This window comes from Dipteris shenzhenensis, chromosome 28 (genome assembly GCF_047967505.1).
Source record: "Dipteris shenzhenensis isolate YYH24624 ecotype China chromosome 28, Dip_SZ_1.0, whole genome shotgun sequence".
NCBI lineage: Eukaryota > Viridiplantae > Streptophyta > Polypodiopsida > Gleicheniales > Dipteridaceae > Dipteris > Dipteris shenzhenensis.
Window position 1 is genome coordinate 34,944,540 of NC_141623.1, and position 16,794 is coordinate 34,961,333.

The 16,794-nt window shown below is 39.0% G+C and overlaps 1 protein-coding gene across 1 annotated transcript; it reads right to left on the reverse strand.

Annotated features, from left to right (window-relative positions):
- Positions 1-6,027: 6,027 nt before the first annotated feature.
- Positions 6,028-6,988, reverse strand: LOC147883492 (uncharacterized). The gene is made up of 2 exons (XM_087400029.1): positions 6,791-6,988; positions 6,028-6,362 (listed from the first exon to the last, which is right to left on the reverse strand). Exons 1-2 carry the CDS (start codon positions 6,870-6,872, stop codon positions 6,223-6,225), a joined length of 222 nt encoding a protein of 73 aa, XP_087256155.1. The 5' UTR covers positions 6,873-6,988; the 3' UTR covers positions 6,028-6,222.
- Between the last annotated feature and the right edge of the window lie 9,806 nt (positions 6,989-16,794).

The window sequence follows — 16,794 nt, forward strand, 5'->3', positions numbered from 1 at the left end:
ACAACTATCAAGGGAAAGTTGAGTGCAAGACTGTGTCTAAGAGCACATCGCATGATATCTAACTTAGACTGCAACACACAACCATCAAGGGATAGTTGAGTGCAAGTCTAAGTGTCTAAGAGCAAATCGTATGATATCTAACTTAGACTACCACATACAACTATCAAAGGACATTTGAGTGCCAAACTAAGTGTCTAACAGCACATTGCATGATATCTAACTTAGACTACAACACACAACTATTAAGGGATAGTTGAGTGCCAGACTAAGTGTGCTTGAAAACTAAACATAGACTACAACACACAACTCTCAAGGGAGAGATAAGTGCCAGAATAATCATCCATGAAAATATCACTAAGCTTGGACTACAACACACAACTCGCTCAAGAGAGATGAGTGCCAGCCCAAGAGTTCCTACAAACAAAAATTTCTATACAAACTGAGACTACAACACACAATTCTCTTAAGAGAGATGAGTGCCAGCCTTAGGTAAAAAATAATTATTTATATTAAAACTACAACACACAACAAAAACAGACTACAACACACAACTCTCACAAGAGAGATGAGTACCAATCTATCTACACACTAAAACACAATACAAAACAAATATTAAATAATTTAAAAAGACTACAACACACAAATCTCCTAAGAGAGATGAGTGCCAGTCCTAAACAAAACAAAACAAAATCAACATTAATTACTGACGAAAGACTGCAACACACATCTCTCACAAGAGAGATGAGTGTCAGTCCACAAACAAGGGTTTTGAAGGTACCTATGAAGAGAGCTGGTAGGTACTGTAAGCAAATAGGAGGTAGCAAGTAAGCAAGTAGGAGGTAGCAGGGCTTGCAAGCAAGTGGCTAAGGTGGCAAGGAAGACAAGTAACTATATTCGTACGAATACCAAAAATGGAAGTGGTGGTTGCATGTCTATACTGTGTTATTTGTACGAATAAACTGTGTTATTCATACGAATAAATTATTCGTACGAATAGCCATTTATTCGTACAAAAAGCCATTTATTTGTACAAATAAGTTACTCATACGAATAGGTTATTCGTACGAATAAAATAGCAAAAAACGTTCGAAACATCTTAAATCATAAAAAATGCATATTTGAGCGTTTTTTTTTAATTTAAAAAAAAATTCCCAAATGAATGCAACTTAGGCAACTATGCCAATTGTTGCTTGTAGTGTTCCAATTCTTGTTGTTGCTATTGCTGCATGTCTAGCTTTTGCTTAAAGGATCATTCTCTCTTTGCAAGTCTTGAATCTTCTTGGTCAGTTGGTGGTTTGCATTGCCCTATTGCTCATGAAAGGATTTCAAAACATCCATAGCATCATGAACTTCAATGATAGATATGTTACGCACGATCCTTGTAGTTGAAGATGGTTGTAGTGGAAATCTTGATAATCTATAAATCCCTTTGTTGGTGTCATCATGACCGTGTCCAGATCCTCGTCATATCTTCTGAATTGCTTGTCAAGTTTACTAACCTACATCTATTTTGGGATTAATTTTGTCTTTTTTGTTTTCTTGGAGTCGAATACACTAGCCACCGGTTCTTGTCCACCTATGGGCCAGAGACTATTTGCTAAAGATTTGCCAAAAACTAACATGCTATCCTCCTCAATGCTATAGTTTACTACCTTCAATGCTTTAACACTGTCCATCAAGTGACATTACCAACTGGTGGTGGCATATTGTTAACCAAATAGATTAACATAGTTACATGCTTAGATGATATCCTTATCTATTATAGTAAAACAAGGAAAAAGCATATGGAACATTTGTGAAACTTGTTCCAATTTCTTGGAGATAACTCTATTTTTGTAAAGAATCCAAATATGAGCTCTTTGCAAACGAAGTGTACTTGGAACTAAAAGGATTCGTATGGATACTAAAAAGACAAGGTTCATATTAGAATGCCAACATCTTACAAACCTATAAGTATTGTTGGCATTCTTAGGTTTTTCTGGATTTTACAGGAGATTCATTCAAGACTATGCTAAGATTGTTGTTCTGATGATGGATTAGCTTAAGAAGAAGGGAAATACCTTCATATGGGATGAACCACAAAAGAAAATCTTGCTTGCAAATGTAAAAGTAGCTATAGCACCTAGACTCCTATCTTAAAGTTAGTGGGTCCCAATGAATCATTCGTGGTTGAAATATATGCTAGTGATTTTTTTATTTTCTTTTTTTTTGGGGAAAAAAACTTAGCAGTATATTATGTCTCAAGAGACTGATAATCACATAAAGTTCCAATTACAACTGGCTCCACTAGCACATCTAAGAAACCAAAATAGAAAAAGGGAGAGCAAACGAAGATCATACATCAGTTATAGACTGAGGGTCTATTGGTTTCGCTTTGAAGTCTTTGATCAATGCATTGTCATCTTAGCAGACAACCCATTTGCCTTCCTTTCTAGCCGCCTTCACCTTTGCAAGCTCTAGGTGTTGCTCTTCAGCTGAGTTTTGTAAGTTCCTCTACAATCCACACTAGGAATCCTTTCAACTTGTTAGATTGTCTAAGGGTCTGTATTCCTTCCTATCTTGTTCCAAAAGTGAAAATTGTGTGAGCTCCTTCCTGTCCAATGTCAAATTCTATATCTCCCCAGTCACCTGAAAGAGATATGCTGAGTTCTTCGAAGGTCTCTCAACAGCAGGTTCTCCTTCTCAAGAACAAGAATAGTGAGCTAAAAGACAGGTTCCAAAAGTTAGAAGAGAGAGTGAAAAATTTTGAGCTCAAACTTAACAATCCTATCCTTAATGTAGTTTTAGATGAGGAGCTAGTCTCTACTCAGATGCAAGAGTTGCACAAGAAGCTTATGAGAGAGATTAGAGAATTTTAAAGGAGAGATAAAGAGCTCTTTAGGTACACAAGTCCAGAAGGGAGTAAAGGAGCAAGCTGAAAGGCAGCTCAACTCAAAGAAAATAAGGATTGGAGATGCTAGTGATTTTGCTATTGGGCTGATACTTTTACAATGGTTCAACTATTGGCTTTTGAAAGCAAAAAATTTCCATTGTGCCCAAAGGAATTACATGGTATATGAGAAGGAACTTTATGCAATATCTATGTTTTGAAGAAATGGAGGCACTATTTGTATGGTTGCAATTTTGAGATCATTTATTATGAACAAAACATTAAATGGATTTGCAATCAGCCAAAGCTTAAAGGGAGAAAAACAAGATGGGTTAAAATAATGCAAGAGTTTGATATCCAATTGAATATTACACGGGGAACTTTAACGTAGTAGTATATTCCCTAAGCTAGATGCCAATTGTTAATGAATGATTTCCTAGAGTCCTTAAATGGAAAATGGTTTCCTAGACTCCTTATATGGAAATTGTTAGTTTTATTGTGAAGTATGGAAAGCAATTATGAGGAGGATTTCAACTAATCGAGGAGATTTCACTAAGCAGTCGTATGGAAATGGTGACACTCCAGAAATTGGTGTTAAAGGACTCAAGTCTACAAAAATATACTATTGAGGATGGCTACCTACTCTACCAGAGTAAAGTATGTGTGCCAGATAATAATGACATAGGTGTTAAATTCTTTTGGAGTGACATGATAGTCCGAGTGCTAGACACCCAAGAAATCCAAAAGGCATATGCGCTTCTGAAGAGGTAATTATTTTGGCCTGAATAGATAAGAACGTCCAACATATATTGAAGTGCCAAAAATGCCAGGTCAATAAGGTTGAATGACTTAAGGTGGGAGTCTCCTACACTCATTGGTGATTCCATGTTGGATAGTAAAGATGGATGAGAAAAGGAAACATAGGAGTGGGCATTAGCCCTTGACAAAGTGCAAGGAAGGTGGATGAAGGCAAGTGGATGTAAGGAAGGTGGATGCAGGGAAGGTGGATGAAGAGCAGATAGATGTAGTAGAAGTGGATGGAAGGCAAGTGCATGTAGGGAAAGTGGATGCAATTAAGATGGATGTAGGGCAAGTGGATGCATATGAGGTGGATGCAAGAAAGGTGGATATAGAGCTTGTGAATGTAGGGTAAGTAGATGTAAAATCAGTGTGCAACACAACGCTTTTCAAACTGGTTTTAAAACTTGGGTGGTGGATGCAAAATGAGTGTGCAACACAATGCTTGGCAAATGATTTTTTTAGTATTCTAGAGTTCAAAAGGTTCTCTATGTATGAATACATACATACCATTTCGTTTCTTGGTCAGTTGCAAATGTACAACGGTGCAAGATATCATCTTCAAAATGTCATCAATGGGTCGAGTGAGTTGATCTTGTTAATAGAATGCAACCAAGAGGTGACATTAATAAATTTTGGGAGTGAGTTGATCTTGTTAATAGAATGCAACGAAGAGGTGACATGGATAAATTTTGGGGTTTTGTGGATCAGTGTCACAAAATTGATGGATGCTCCATGGAAGCATGTTTATGACCGATATATTCACTCGGGCTTGTATTTGTTTTGGGTTGATGCTAAACAATGTCATGGTAATGAAAGGTTTTGGAAACTTGCAATTATAAGAACTGAAATTGCTTGCATTTTTTTTAAAAATTGTGTTGTTGGGAATGATGGACTCTTGCAAGGAGTGGGTGATCAATATGCAATACCTAGGACAAATGGAACCTATCCTTGGTAGTTAATTGGCAACAAAGAGGCAAAAGAGGAAGATTGGGCAATGTGCAGCTTCCATTAGTGATATGATGACATCCTTGAATCATAACTTAGTGTTCATGATGCAATTCTGAAATTGCATTGTAAATTTATAGTTTTTTCAACGAGCCATTATGTAAAACTCTAAGAGAGAGAGAGAGAGAGAGAGAGAGAGAGAGAGAGAGAGATGCTACAAAGGAGCAACAACAAAAAAATCATATTGTAAATTTATAGTTTTTTCAACGGGCCATTATGTAAAGCTCACTAGGAGAGAGAGAGAGAGAGAGAGAGATACCACAAAGGAGCGACAACAGAAAAATCATATGCCATGGTGGAGAAAGCAAGGCTCTAAGCCTTCTATTATTAGCCCGTCCAATGCTCTTTTCATGCCTCACCCATTGAGATACAACCATCAAGCTTAATTATTGAAAGCTTTAGTAAGTTATGTCCCTAAGAGTCTTTGTTGTAGATGATGCCTTCAGTAGGGTACCTTGTCCTCTTTCAATTTCAAGCAGTAGCATGCAACGTGAAAAGAAAAAAAAGTCCAGTTATACAATATTTCGACAAATATGCTAGCTGCTGGAATACAAAGCTCAAGCATATCGACGACTCAAAGGTTAAATGCATTCCAGAAACCGTAATTTATGTTTGTGGAGTTCAATTACCGTGTTCAAACTGCAAGCTCGGTACACATCACAAAAAATCAACGCAAACTCAACTAAAGCGTTCAGATCTATGAAGATAAAATGCAGTACAGCATACATCCTCAATTTATACATGAGCATACCTATAGACTTGCCCTTCCTATGCATATCTTAACAGTGAAATCTGCAGCACACCTGCACTAGCAAAGATCCCTTGACTTCAGGAATGTCCAATTTGGTTGATCAATATACAATCTAAGGATTATGTGATAGTGTTTCAAATGCAGGTGAGCGTTCTAAGGGAGGGAATGTTTGAACACGAGATTCGAGTACTGGTGAAGGTCGCACATTTATAGCCCACAGTGATTGATTGGGGAAATTCAAGCTTTGACAACTTGAGAACGTGAATATTTCTCTGTTTCCTTGCAAATTGCTCGAACTCACCCACACGATGAATGCTAGTATCCCTAACTCGCTTCGATTTTATCTAGACATTGGTACCTTGTAGACAGACTCTCCTCACACAATGCGAGACAATATTGACCGGCTCCTAAAGTTTGTTCAAACTTTCTGTTCTAGAAATATTATAACCCTGCTTTCAGAGGCTTGAAGAACAGATCCGCAAGCTCCCCTACCACCACCTAAGTAAAGACGAAAAGCTTCCTGCAAATGAGCAAATTATGGCCATCGAGACCTTCAATAGGATTAATCACGCAATATTTCTGGAAAAAAATCCTTGAAAATTATGCATGTAACGGAAATAAAAGCGCTTCTATGTTACGAAAAGGAAACTCAAGGATCGTTTCTCCATATACGACAATGCAGAGTTCCCATTAATCTCCTGACGTAGGCAGTAGGGACATAAACAAGTGCAAAACAAACCATGGATCTGATGGTTTAAGCACTCCTTTCTTCGAAGTCTACCATACTCTCTAACAACTAGACTAGAAGTGAGCCTGTAATCCCTTGTGTTTTGGAGAGATCAGAGGATTGACCCTTCTGCAGCATAGACCACATGACGTGAACGTCTTCATAGCCACAGGACTGCACATGATGGTACAGCTTTGCAAAGCCTGGACCTGGAAAAAAGGAGCAGAAAATGAGCTTGAGCTTAACATGAGCAACGAAAATTCAGAAGGAGCAGGCAACGAAAATTCAAATTGAGGAAGGAGTTGAAACCGGGAGCAGTGAAATACGATCGCAGAAAATGCAGTCCTAATTTCCTGATCTGCGGCCTTTTTGAAGAAAATTTGGGACATTGTAAGGATCAGCCCCCCCTGTCTCTCATCAGCCCCCCTTCTTTCTCTCTCTCACACGCTTACGCACTCTCACACACACACTTTTTTATTGTAGAACTCTCTCTCTCTCTCTCTCTCTCACACACACACACACACACACAATCCTGATTTGTGACTTTGTAAGGTTCAGTTAACTCTATAGACATCCCGAAAACGGTAGCTAGATCTCGAGGCGAAGACAGAGAAATATTCTGGAGAGAGACAAGTACCACGGCGCTGGCCACGGAAGCGACCGAAGGAGAGGCTCCAGGCTCTGCGGAGGGGCAGGACGAGGCGACGGAACCAGGCCATGGGAAGGGGTGAGCGAGATCAGGGGACGAAATGGGCTGTTGAATGTAGGGGAGGAGAAGGCAAAAGAGTAGCAGAGGAGGGAGGGGGGAGTCAGAGGCTCACGAGGGGGACGGAGTCCGCCATAGCCAACAAGCTCTGCAAGCTTTTCTGTTCTTATAAACGAGAGAGACGACCTACGTGGCACTCAACCCTTCGAATGGGCCCCACCCCTCGGACACGAGGCCCTCCTTACCACCTTCAGACATCAGCCGCGTGGCGCGTACACAGGCCACCACGTAGCCTACTCGCTGCCGACTGTACTCCACGCCAGCAGACACCCCTTCAGGCCACGCACGCCGCCTACCTGTACTTGCTCATAGGACCATTTTTTCCACGTGCTCACGTCCTGTAAAATATATTCACTCTTTCTCAGCGGCTGCTCGCACACAAGCCGTAGTGCGATGGTGGCGGAGTCCCTTCGTCTAAGCATTCTCCAGTTGTCGTTGTCACTCACTTGGGGTGGCCAATCAGATACTCCATATGCATTCTCCAGTTGTCGTTGCCACTCGGGGTGCGTGCACTGGGGCGCGCGCACTCTGGGGCGCGCGCACTCAGGTGCGCAAGAACAACCTCTTGGAGTCTTGTTGAGGCCCTAAATCTCAACCAAAACTCATTTCAAACACACAAACTTGAACGGATTCTTCTATTGTACCATGGCTCGTCTTCACACTAGTTATTGATTGTAGCCGCTCCTACCCCTCCTTTCTATTCAGAAAAAACCTCCAAGCTCATAAAATCGGAGATATATTTAGAGGTTTTTACGCAATGTGACCTCTGATTTTTTTTCCTTTTGGTCCAAATCAAAATTCTTCTATTTTTCGTGAACACTGATTTCCATATTTAGTTCCAGGGGTTTACGGTTACTTGACATCCAATTCAAAGATATAGGTTTCACCCTTTCAAACATATAGATTTCATCATTTACCTATTCATCATAAAACCTACATGGCTCCTGAGATCAGGCATACTTATGTCTCATGCATTTCTGACCCAAATAGAGGCATATTGAATGATAATGGTGTTCAACGCCTTGTTTGCTATCCGTGAAAATCAAGAGATGACACTCCACTAGCATAGGTTTGGTAAGTACCAATCCTTATATTTCATAATATTTCTTAAATGTGTATGTGCCATGTTTTTTGTGCTCATTACCTACTACTTTTTCACGGTTAGATATCACCTCATTTTGTTTTGTAAAATCTTTCTCTTGGTTGCTTTAACAATGGATTTCAACCCCCCCTTTAAGACTGGCTTTCAACCCAAAAGGTGCACACCCCTTCCCCCCCTTCTCCTCTCTCTCTCTCTCTCTCTCTCTCTCTCTCTCTCTCTCTCTCTCTCTCTCACACACACACACACACACTCACAAACACACACACACACAACCCCCCCCCACTAAATCTCACCTTAATTTCCACTAATAAACAAACCATGAGGCAATATTGGTCCACGAGCATCCATGCTTTTGTCTTTTTACGCATGAAATTATTCAAGGTAACACTTTTCTTTACTTTAGCGTGAGAGTTTGAAATGCAATATCTCTAAGATCACAAGATGTTTACTTTGCACATTCATGCATACATCCCTAAGCATTTGAGCTATGAGACAAACTAGTTCTCTAAAATGGCAACTCACAATTTTGCTCACCGTTGATGGATTTGATGTTCTCCTTCAACTAAACAAAGCTACAATTAATTACAACCCATTCTCATGATCACATAGGTCTCCATGGATACTTGAAGGCATCATCTAAGGATAGTTATAAACAAATAAATCATGGGATGGATATCCATGCAATAAACCAATTAAACTTGCCTCATTCTACAACCCTCATAGCATGGAAACCGCAAGCTTCGACAAGCTTTTGACTACTTTTGGGCTCTTTTCCTTTGCGATCCCTAGGATCAAATCACCTTTGGGACATAAGAAAATTTTAGCTTGTCATTTATAAAATCTATTAGGCTTATCATAGATACACAAAAATTGTGTATTATATTGTAACAAATTGCTTTAGCAACCTAAAGGAACTTAAAGGTTACATTGATGATAAAATTGCCAAGCTATGTTGGCCATCATACCTACTCCCATCTTTCAAGGCCAAAAGAATCATGCTACTTGTTGTTAACTAGCATTGAGAAAAGCTCACTATTATGTTAACTAGCATTGAGAAGCTTACTATTATGATATCTTGATTGATGTCATTGTTATTAATAGGGGAACATAATGGGCTCACTTTTATTACTCATATTTGTTTTGGCCCATAGAGGTGAAGTAGCCTATCATGTTTGTGTATAGCTTAAACTATTGTAAACGTAGGTTAATCTTGTACATCTCTATCTTAGAGGCTTTTGTTTTTTGTTTTGCACATTTTTTGGGGGAGGGCACACATTTCTCCCCCAAAGGTTCAAGAAAATATTCCAACCCTTGATCTTCTATTACACATATAAGTAAGCTAATATAATATACCTATTGGTAACCATACAATTTATACTTGACCACTCCTTGATAACATGCCCCTTCCCTCTTTAAGCCCCCTCTTTATTACTGTCCCCTCCATTACTCCTTCCCCTTAAATGGCACGCTTCCCTCCGGACCCCCCCTTTATTCCACCTCCCCCTTAGTGTAATCATCCACTTTCCTTCTTCCTCTTCACCATTCCTCTTTTCTCAACATTTAATAGTCCCCTGAGTTATTGAATTTTGATATTTGGTTCAATGGGAGGCACGTAATAATTACTCTTATTGACTTTTTAGTGCTAGAAATACCAATCCCAATACCAATGTTATTGCTGTTGCTCCTCCTACTAGAACTACCATTGCTCCTTCCACTACCACTACTACTATTGCTCCTTCTACTAGAACAACCATTGCTCCTTCCACTACCACTACTACTAGATATAGGTTTTGCCCTTTCAAAGATATGGATTTCATCATTTACCTATTCATCATTAAACCTACATGGCTCGTGAGCTTAGGATACTTATGTCTCATGCATTTTTGACCCTAATAGAGGCATATTGAATGAAAATGGTGTTCAACGCCTTGTTTGCTATCTCTAAAAGTCAAGAGGTTACATTCCACTAGCATGTGTTTGGTTAGTACTAATCCTTATATTTCATAATAATTCTTAAAGGTGTATGTGCCATGTCTTTTGTGCTCATTACCTACTACCTTTTCACGGTTAGATATCACCTCATTTTATTTTGTAAAATCTTTCTCTTGGTTGCTTTAACGATGGCTTTCAACCCCCCCTTTAAGAATGGCTTTCAACCCAAAAGGTCCACACCCCTCCCCCCCCCCTCCTCCTCTTTCTCTTTCTATCTCTCTCTCTCACCACTAAATCTCACCTTAATTTCTAGTATTAAACAAACCATGAGGCAATATTGGCCCACGAGCATCCATGCTTTTGTCTTTTTACACATGAAATTATTCAAGGTAAAATTTTACTTTAGCGTGAGAGTTTGAATATGCAATATCTCTAAGATCAAAAGATGTTTACTTTGCTTATTCATGCATATGATCCCTATTTGAGCTATGAGACAAAGTAGTTCTCTAAAATGGCGACTCACAATTTTGCTCACCGCGTTGATGCATTTGATCTTCTCCTTCAACTAAACAAAGCTAGAATTAATTACAACCCATGTTCTTGATCACATAGGTCTCCATGGATACTCGAAGGCATCATCTAAGGATAGTTATAAACAAATAAATCATGGGATGGATATCCATGAAATAAACCAATTTAACTTACCTCATTCTACAACCCTCATAACATGGAAATTGCAAGCTTTGACAAGATTTTGAATACTTTTGGGCTGTTTTTCTTTGCAATCCCTAGGAACAACTCACCTTTGGGACCAAAGAAAATTTTAGCTTATTTCCTTTATAAAATTTATTAGGCTTTTGAAAGATAATCATAGATACAAAAAAATTGTGTGCTACATTGTAACTAACTATTTTAGCAACCTAAAGTAGGAACTTAAAGGTTTCATTCATGATAAAATTGCTAAGCTATGTTGGCCATCATGCCTACTGCCATCATTCAAGGCCAAAAGAATGCTACTTGTTTACTAGCATTGCGAAAAGATCACTATTATGATATCATGATCGATGTCACTGTTATTAAAAGGGGAACATAATGGGATCACTTTTATTCCTCATATTTTTTTTGGCCCATAGAGGTGAAGTAGCCCATCATGTAGGGTGTATCACTTAATCTATTGTAAATGTAGGTTCATCTTGTCCGTCTCTATCTTAGAGGCTTTTATTATTTGTTTTGAAATTCACAGTTTCACAGTTTTTGGGGGGAGGGCACACATTTCTCCCCCAAAAATATTCCAACCCTTGATCTTCTATTATACACAATTGAGCCCTATAAGTAAGCTAATATAATATAGCTATCGGGAACCATACAATTTATACATGTCCCCTCCCCGATAGCATGCCCCTTCCCTCTTTAAGTGCCCTTTTTATTACCGGCCTCTCCATTATTCCTTCCCCTTAAATGGCACGCTTCCCTTCCCCCTTTATTCCACCTCCCCCTTGTAATCATCCACTTTCCTTCTTCCTCTTCACCTTTCCTCTTTTCTCCACAACTAATAGTCCCTTGAGTCGTTGAATTTTGATATTCGGTTCGACGGAAGTTAGTGCATAATAATTACTTATTTTACTTTATAGTATTAGTACTACCAATCCCAATACCAATATTGCTATTGCTCCTCCTAATAGAACTACCATTGCTCCTTCCGCTACCACTACTACCATTGTTCCTTCCACCACCACTACTAATATTGCTCCTTCTACTAGAACTACCATTGCTCCTTCAGCTACCACTCTCAGGGGGGCCACTCATAAATATGTAAGCATAGCACATGGGTTCAACAGAAGGAGTTTTTTAAATCCATTTATTTATACATTTTTCACATACAAAAGGGTATTGTATAAAGGTGGAATTCACAGACTGAATAGAAAAGGGTGTGTTTTATTCTTGATATATTTACAGATAATTGGTTTTACAAATAGGCCTTGACCGCATGTCCTTCTATTGCTCCTTCTATTGTCACTATTGCTATTGGATTTGCTATTATTATTGCTATTTCTATTTCTCCTTCTAATAGAACTACCATTAGTACAAAGGATTTGCACATGTATAAACCATTAGTTAAAATTATTAAACATGTGTTCACCAAGAAATGGAAAAGAAGCAATAGTCATATATTCTATTCATTACATGTGTGACTCTAAGATAAAGAATTCATCATCATTAGTCTCATATTGTTTGAGGTAAATTGTTAGCTACATTTCTTTCAATATTCTTGAAAGTTTTTTACGTCATGTGAGGAAGACAAAAAGGTATTTAAAGTATGAAAACTCATTGTTGACAAGCTTGTGCCTTACACATGTAATTCATATTCTATGTGGGTTCATAAAAGTGAAGAGTTCCCTAAAGTATGATATTGTTGTGGATCATTGTTGGTTATTATAATGACATTAGGAAAATCCCAAATCATGTTATTGTATAAGATCCAAGAGATTTTATATTCTTTGTGCCTTCCAACGTGCTTCTCATCAAAGATCGAGGTTCACCTCCATTCAAAAGCACCTTTGTACATGTTTTCACGTACGTTAATAGAAAAATCATATTGTTCGTAGATTTAAAAAGTCATCTGAGCCTTCTTACACTACATAGAGGCACAATTTAAAGTACTCCATGTCATGACCTACATATTCAACTATTTTACGCTCCAAGAACCTTAAATAGCATACATTTGGAACATATGTTATCTTATTAAAATTACAATTGATTTGAATTTGTTCATAGGCAATTTTGTGCCTTTCCTCATAGTGTGGGATAAAATTATGGGAATCCACATAAGTTTCAAATGGAGGTAGTATCTTCTTCTTCCAAATTTCACATGCAAATAACATGGCTAAAGCCCACTCAATAATCTTCTGCATTTAATATGTTTCATATTGCAATTTAAATTTTGGTAGTTTGTAGTATGCTAAGACAAGTTTACATCGTCTCGGAGTCATCTTTAGACATGTTAAGTTTCAACATATGTATTGTTTGTATATGGAAACTTTGGGGTACCCTAGTGTAAGCCTACATAAAAGTTCATTATTTGCTACAATGGATAAACATTAGGGGAGAAATGGGGTCTCAAAAGGGCCTCCAATTAGTGTTTCCTAATTTCAAGGGATTAGAGAGGGATTTGAGGTGTACCAATGAGAGTGCTCCTTTGTGTGGGGCAATGGTATGTTGAGGTAGAGGGATGGCAGGCATGCAGAGATCCCCTATTGGCTATTCCTCTTACATTGGGGACCACCCAAACCATCCTACCCCCCCTTAACCTATGCTTGACCACCCTCACATGTGCACCCATCCCAGATCATCCCCAAATCTCATTTATGTCTTTGTGGGCCCTTGTGCTCGAATTTCTCTTCTCCTTAGGTGTGTTGCAGGTCTGCCCCCTCTTTCTCTGCTCCTCTGCTCTGGTCCAACTGCCCTCTCCCTCAATTGTGGGACCTTTTGGACGAATTTCTTTTGTCCTCTAGCCTATTACAGGTCTGCCCCCTTTCTCTGCTCCTCTACTCTGGTCCAACTGCCCTCTCCTTCCATTATGGGACCTTTGGGACAAATTTCTTTTGTCCTCTAGCCTACTGTAGGTGTGCCCCCTTTCTCTACTCCTCTACTCTGGTCCAACTTCCCTCTCCCTCCATTGTGGGACCTTTTGGACGAATTTCTTTTGTCCTCTAGCCTACTATAGGCCTACCGCCTCTCTCTCTTCTCCTTTGCTCTGGTCCAGCTGCTCTCTCCCTCCATTTTTTAAAATTTGGGTTGCAGCACCTCCTATAGCTGGTCTTCTCTCTCCTGCTCTTCTCATTGTTTCTGTGCCTCCTCTTGCTCTATCCCCTCATGCTCTACCTCCGTCTTCTCTTTCATCTCTTGATCTGCCCTCTCTTGCTCTATGGCCTCTTGCTTAACTGCCATATCCTACAAGTTCTCTTTCCACTCTACAGGCACTTCTCCTTCAGGTACAGGTGCACTTTTCCCTCCTACAGGCACTTTTCCTTCTGCTACAGCAACTCTTTGCTCTCCTACAGGAGCTTTTCCCCTCTTTTTTCCTTCTCATATAGGATACAACTGCTCTTTCCTCTCCTACAGCTATTGCTTCCCAACAGGCATGGTCTGGAACACAGTGACACAAGGTGGTAATGCTGTGAGCTCTAGTGTGTTCTGGAGGCATGGTCAGGAAGAAAGTGACACAAGTTGGCAATATTGTGAGCTCTAGCGTGTTGTAGAGGCATGGTCAGGAACAAAGTGACCAAAGTGGCCAAAGATGGCAATATTGTGAGCTCTAGTGTGTTCTAGAGGCATGGTCAGGAAGAAAGTGATAGAAGTTGACAATATTGTAAGCTCTAGTGTGTTTTAGAACATGAAAAATGCATTGGATGACTTGAACTTATAGTTTGACTAACTAGATAGTCATGGAAGGTTTTGCCAAGGGTCCACATACGCTTCCCACTCGCTTCCCAAGAGGAAGGATGTATTTCTTAGACTATATACCTTCCTTGCCTATCTTCTTTACAAGATCCTATTTTAACATAGGAGTGGGAAGTAGTGGAATCTTTGATATAACTGACAATGGAATGTCTGTAAGTTATGTGCAGGAATACCTTTTAGTCATGCAAAATGAAATGTGTAGTTCTTCAACTTTACTTGAAATGGTGAAATAGCAACAAGAATCTAGAGAAATGCATGAAAATGTCCATTTTATCCCTCGTGCAACATCAAACAATGCGTTTGACTAGTACAAGCTGTCCATAAATTGTAGGTTGGGCATTTTGGAATTTGCATAGGTTTTCTTCATGACTTGGAGGACATTAAAAGCATTGATGAATTTTATTTTGATGGCTTTATTGTGTGGTTTCATGTCCAAAGTTTTCAGGTAATATGTATAAAGTTTTCATGTCTAAAGCTTACAATTTATACCTATTTGCCTTGCTTCGATCATTAAAGGAGACAATGCCATGATGGTAAGCATCCTATGTATTGATTTATATTTTATGGTCTTCTAATGTAATGTGCTTTGTTAGGTTTGCTAATGTAATGGTTGTTGAATTGATGCAGGAGGCATTTGAGATCTCTCATTGGTCTTAGTCGAGCAGGAGGATACGTTGTGGTCTTCCACATCCAATTTTTAGAATGGCCTACTTAACTACTGAAGTGCATCAAAGTATTGACAGCTTGATCATTGTGATCCACATCACATGGCTTCCCCTATTGTATTGTATCCCATTGGCAATGGTGTAAAATACTTTGTGCCTGGCTACCCTGAGAGGAGAGCCTTAATGGTATTAGTACTAGGATCTTACTTGGGGATTTCAAAAGCATCTTTTCTCTATGTATTAGAGGTAGCAAAGAGGAGGTACAGGCTATGAAGAGTCTTTGTATTTTAGAGAGATTATAATACAAAAATGTACATTTTATCACATTCTCTTCCTTGCAAGATACCATGTCATAAGCAATAATTTTGATTGAGCCATGGTTGGAATTTTGAATGTGTTGTTAGTTCAAAATAAGGTAATGTCGCTTTGAATTGTAGAGTATTGAATACACCACCTCCAAGTTTGTTGTGTAGAGAAGTGAACCTTTTAGATGCAAACTTATCCCTTTTCCTTCATTTGTATCCAAAGTAATTACAAATTTATGACCCCCTCAACTTGTGATTGATTTTTGAAGGTCTTCTACATTGAATTTGAACATTCGGGGAAAAATAGGGTCATAAGCTACTCATGCTCTCGATTTTGAACTAAAAAAATTTGCAATCAGAGTTATAGTGCAAAAGTTATAGTTATTTTACCATTCTCTTCATATTCCATGCAATTAAGTTCTATTACTTGTATATATATTTTTGTAAAATTAATTTAGGAAAATATTATGAATATTCCAAGTCAAAATAATACTCTCGACCAAGTTTGGTAATTTTGGTGACCATTTTTGGCAAATGTAGGAGGAATTTGACCACGGCGCAGAAGGCAAAGTTGGTCAGGACATCATGGGGTGTCCAAAAATGCACAAACGCGCCACGGTGCGAATTTGGCCATCTGGACACACAGATGGGGTCAAATTCCTCCTACATTTGCCAAAAATGGTCACCAAAATGATTAAATTAAAAATTACATTGACATAACCAACCTACAAGGTTCCTCCAAAGCACAAGAAATTATATAGAGAATATATTGCCTAAGGGTCTTACCAGAGCAGTGCTACAAGGCACATAAGTTGTCATATTGACCAACTGTCATTTGCTAAGTTACTTTGTAAATATTTTCTTTTCCATGTTTATCTATGTTGAAGTTGATGCATCTATAAAGACACACATGGATTTCAATTAGGTAGATGAAGGAATTTGACAATTTGGGCCATTCGAATGTCCATTTTTCGTAAATGTTGAAGGAATTTGACCGCGGCACTGAAGACGAAGTTGATCGGGATGTCATTGTAAGAAAACAATACAACGTCTGTGCTCAACAGATAACAGGATCTTGTACGCAAGAGAGAAAAGCAGATAGTATGGAGAATCAAAAATTTGATTACTGTAAAATTGATACAATAATTGGTGCTGCCTCCTAGTCGTGTGCTCCTATGTGAGAAGCTTCGATGGCATGCTGGAAATAGTAGAGGACGGAGGCTGGATGCTAAGGAATCAGGGTTGCTGTAGCCAGTGATGATAATGGGCTTCACAGGCTTGCTCTTATATAGCCATCACTCATAGTCGATTAGACCCAATTGGGTGACTGACCCAGTCCACCCAAAACGGTCGATTGGGGGTTGGTCTCGAAATAGGCCACTGACCACACGATAGAACCATGGCGCAAAA

Bases quoted from the DNA above. Each gene is read 5' to 3' on its own strand.
- LOC147883492 (XM_087400029.1), bottom strand. From the start codon at position 6,872: ATGGCCTGGTTCCGTCGCCTCGTCCTGCCCCTCCGCAGAGCCTGGAGC. The intron at 6,363-6,790 runs GTACTTGTCTCT...CCTTTTTTCCAG, and splicing joins CTTCCGTGGCCAGCGCCGTG to GTCCAGGCTTTGCAAAGCTG.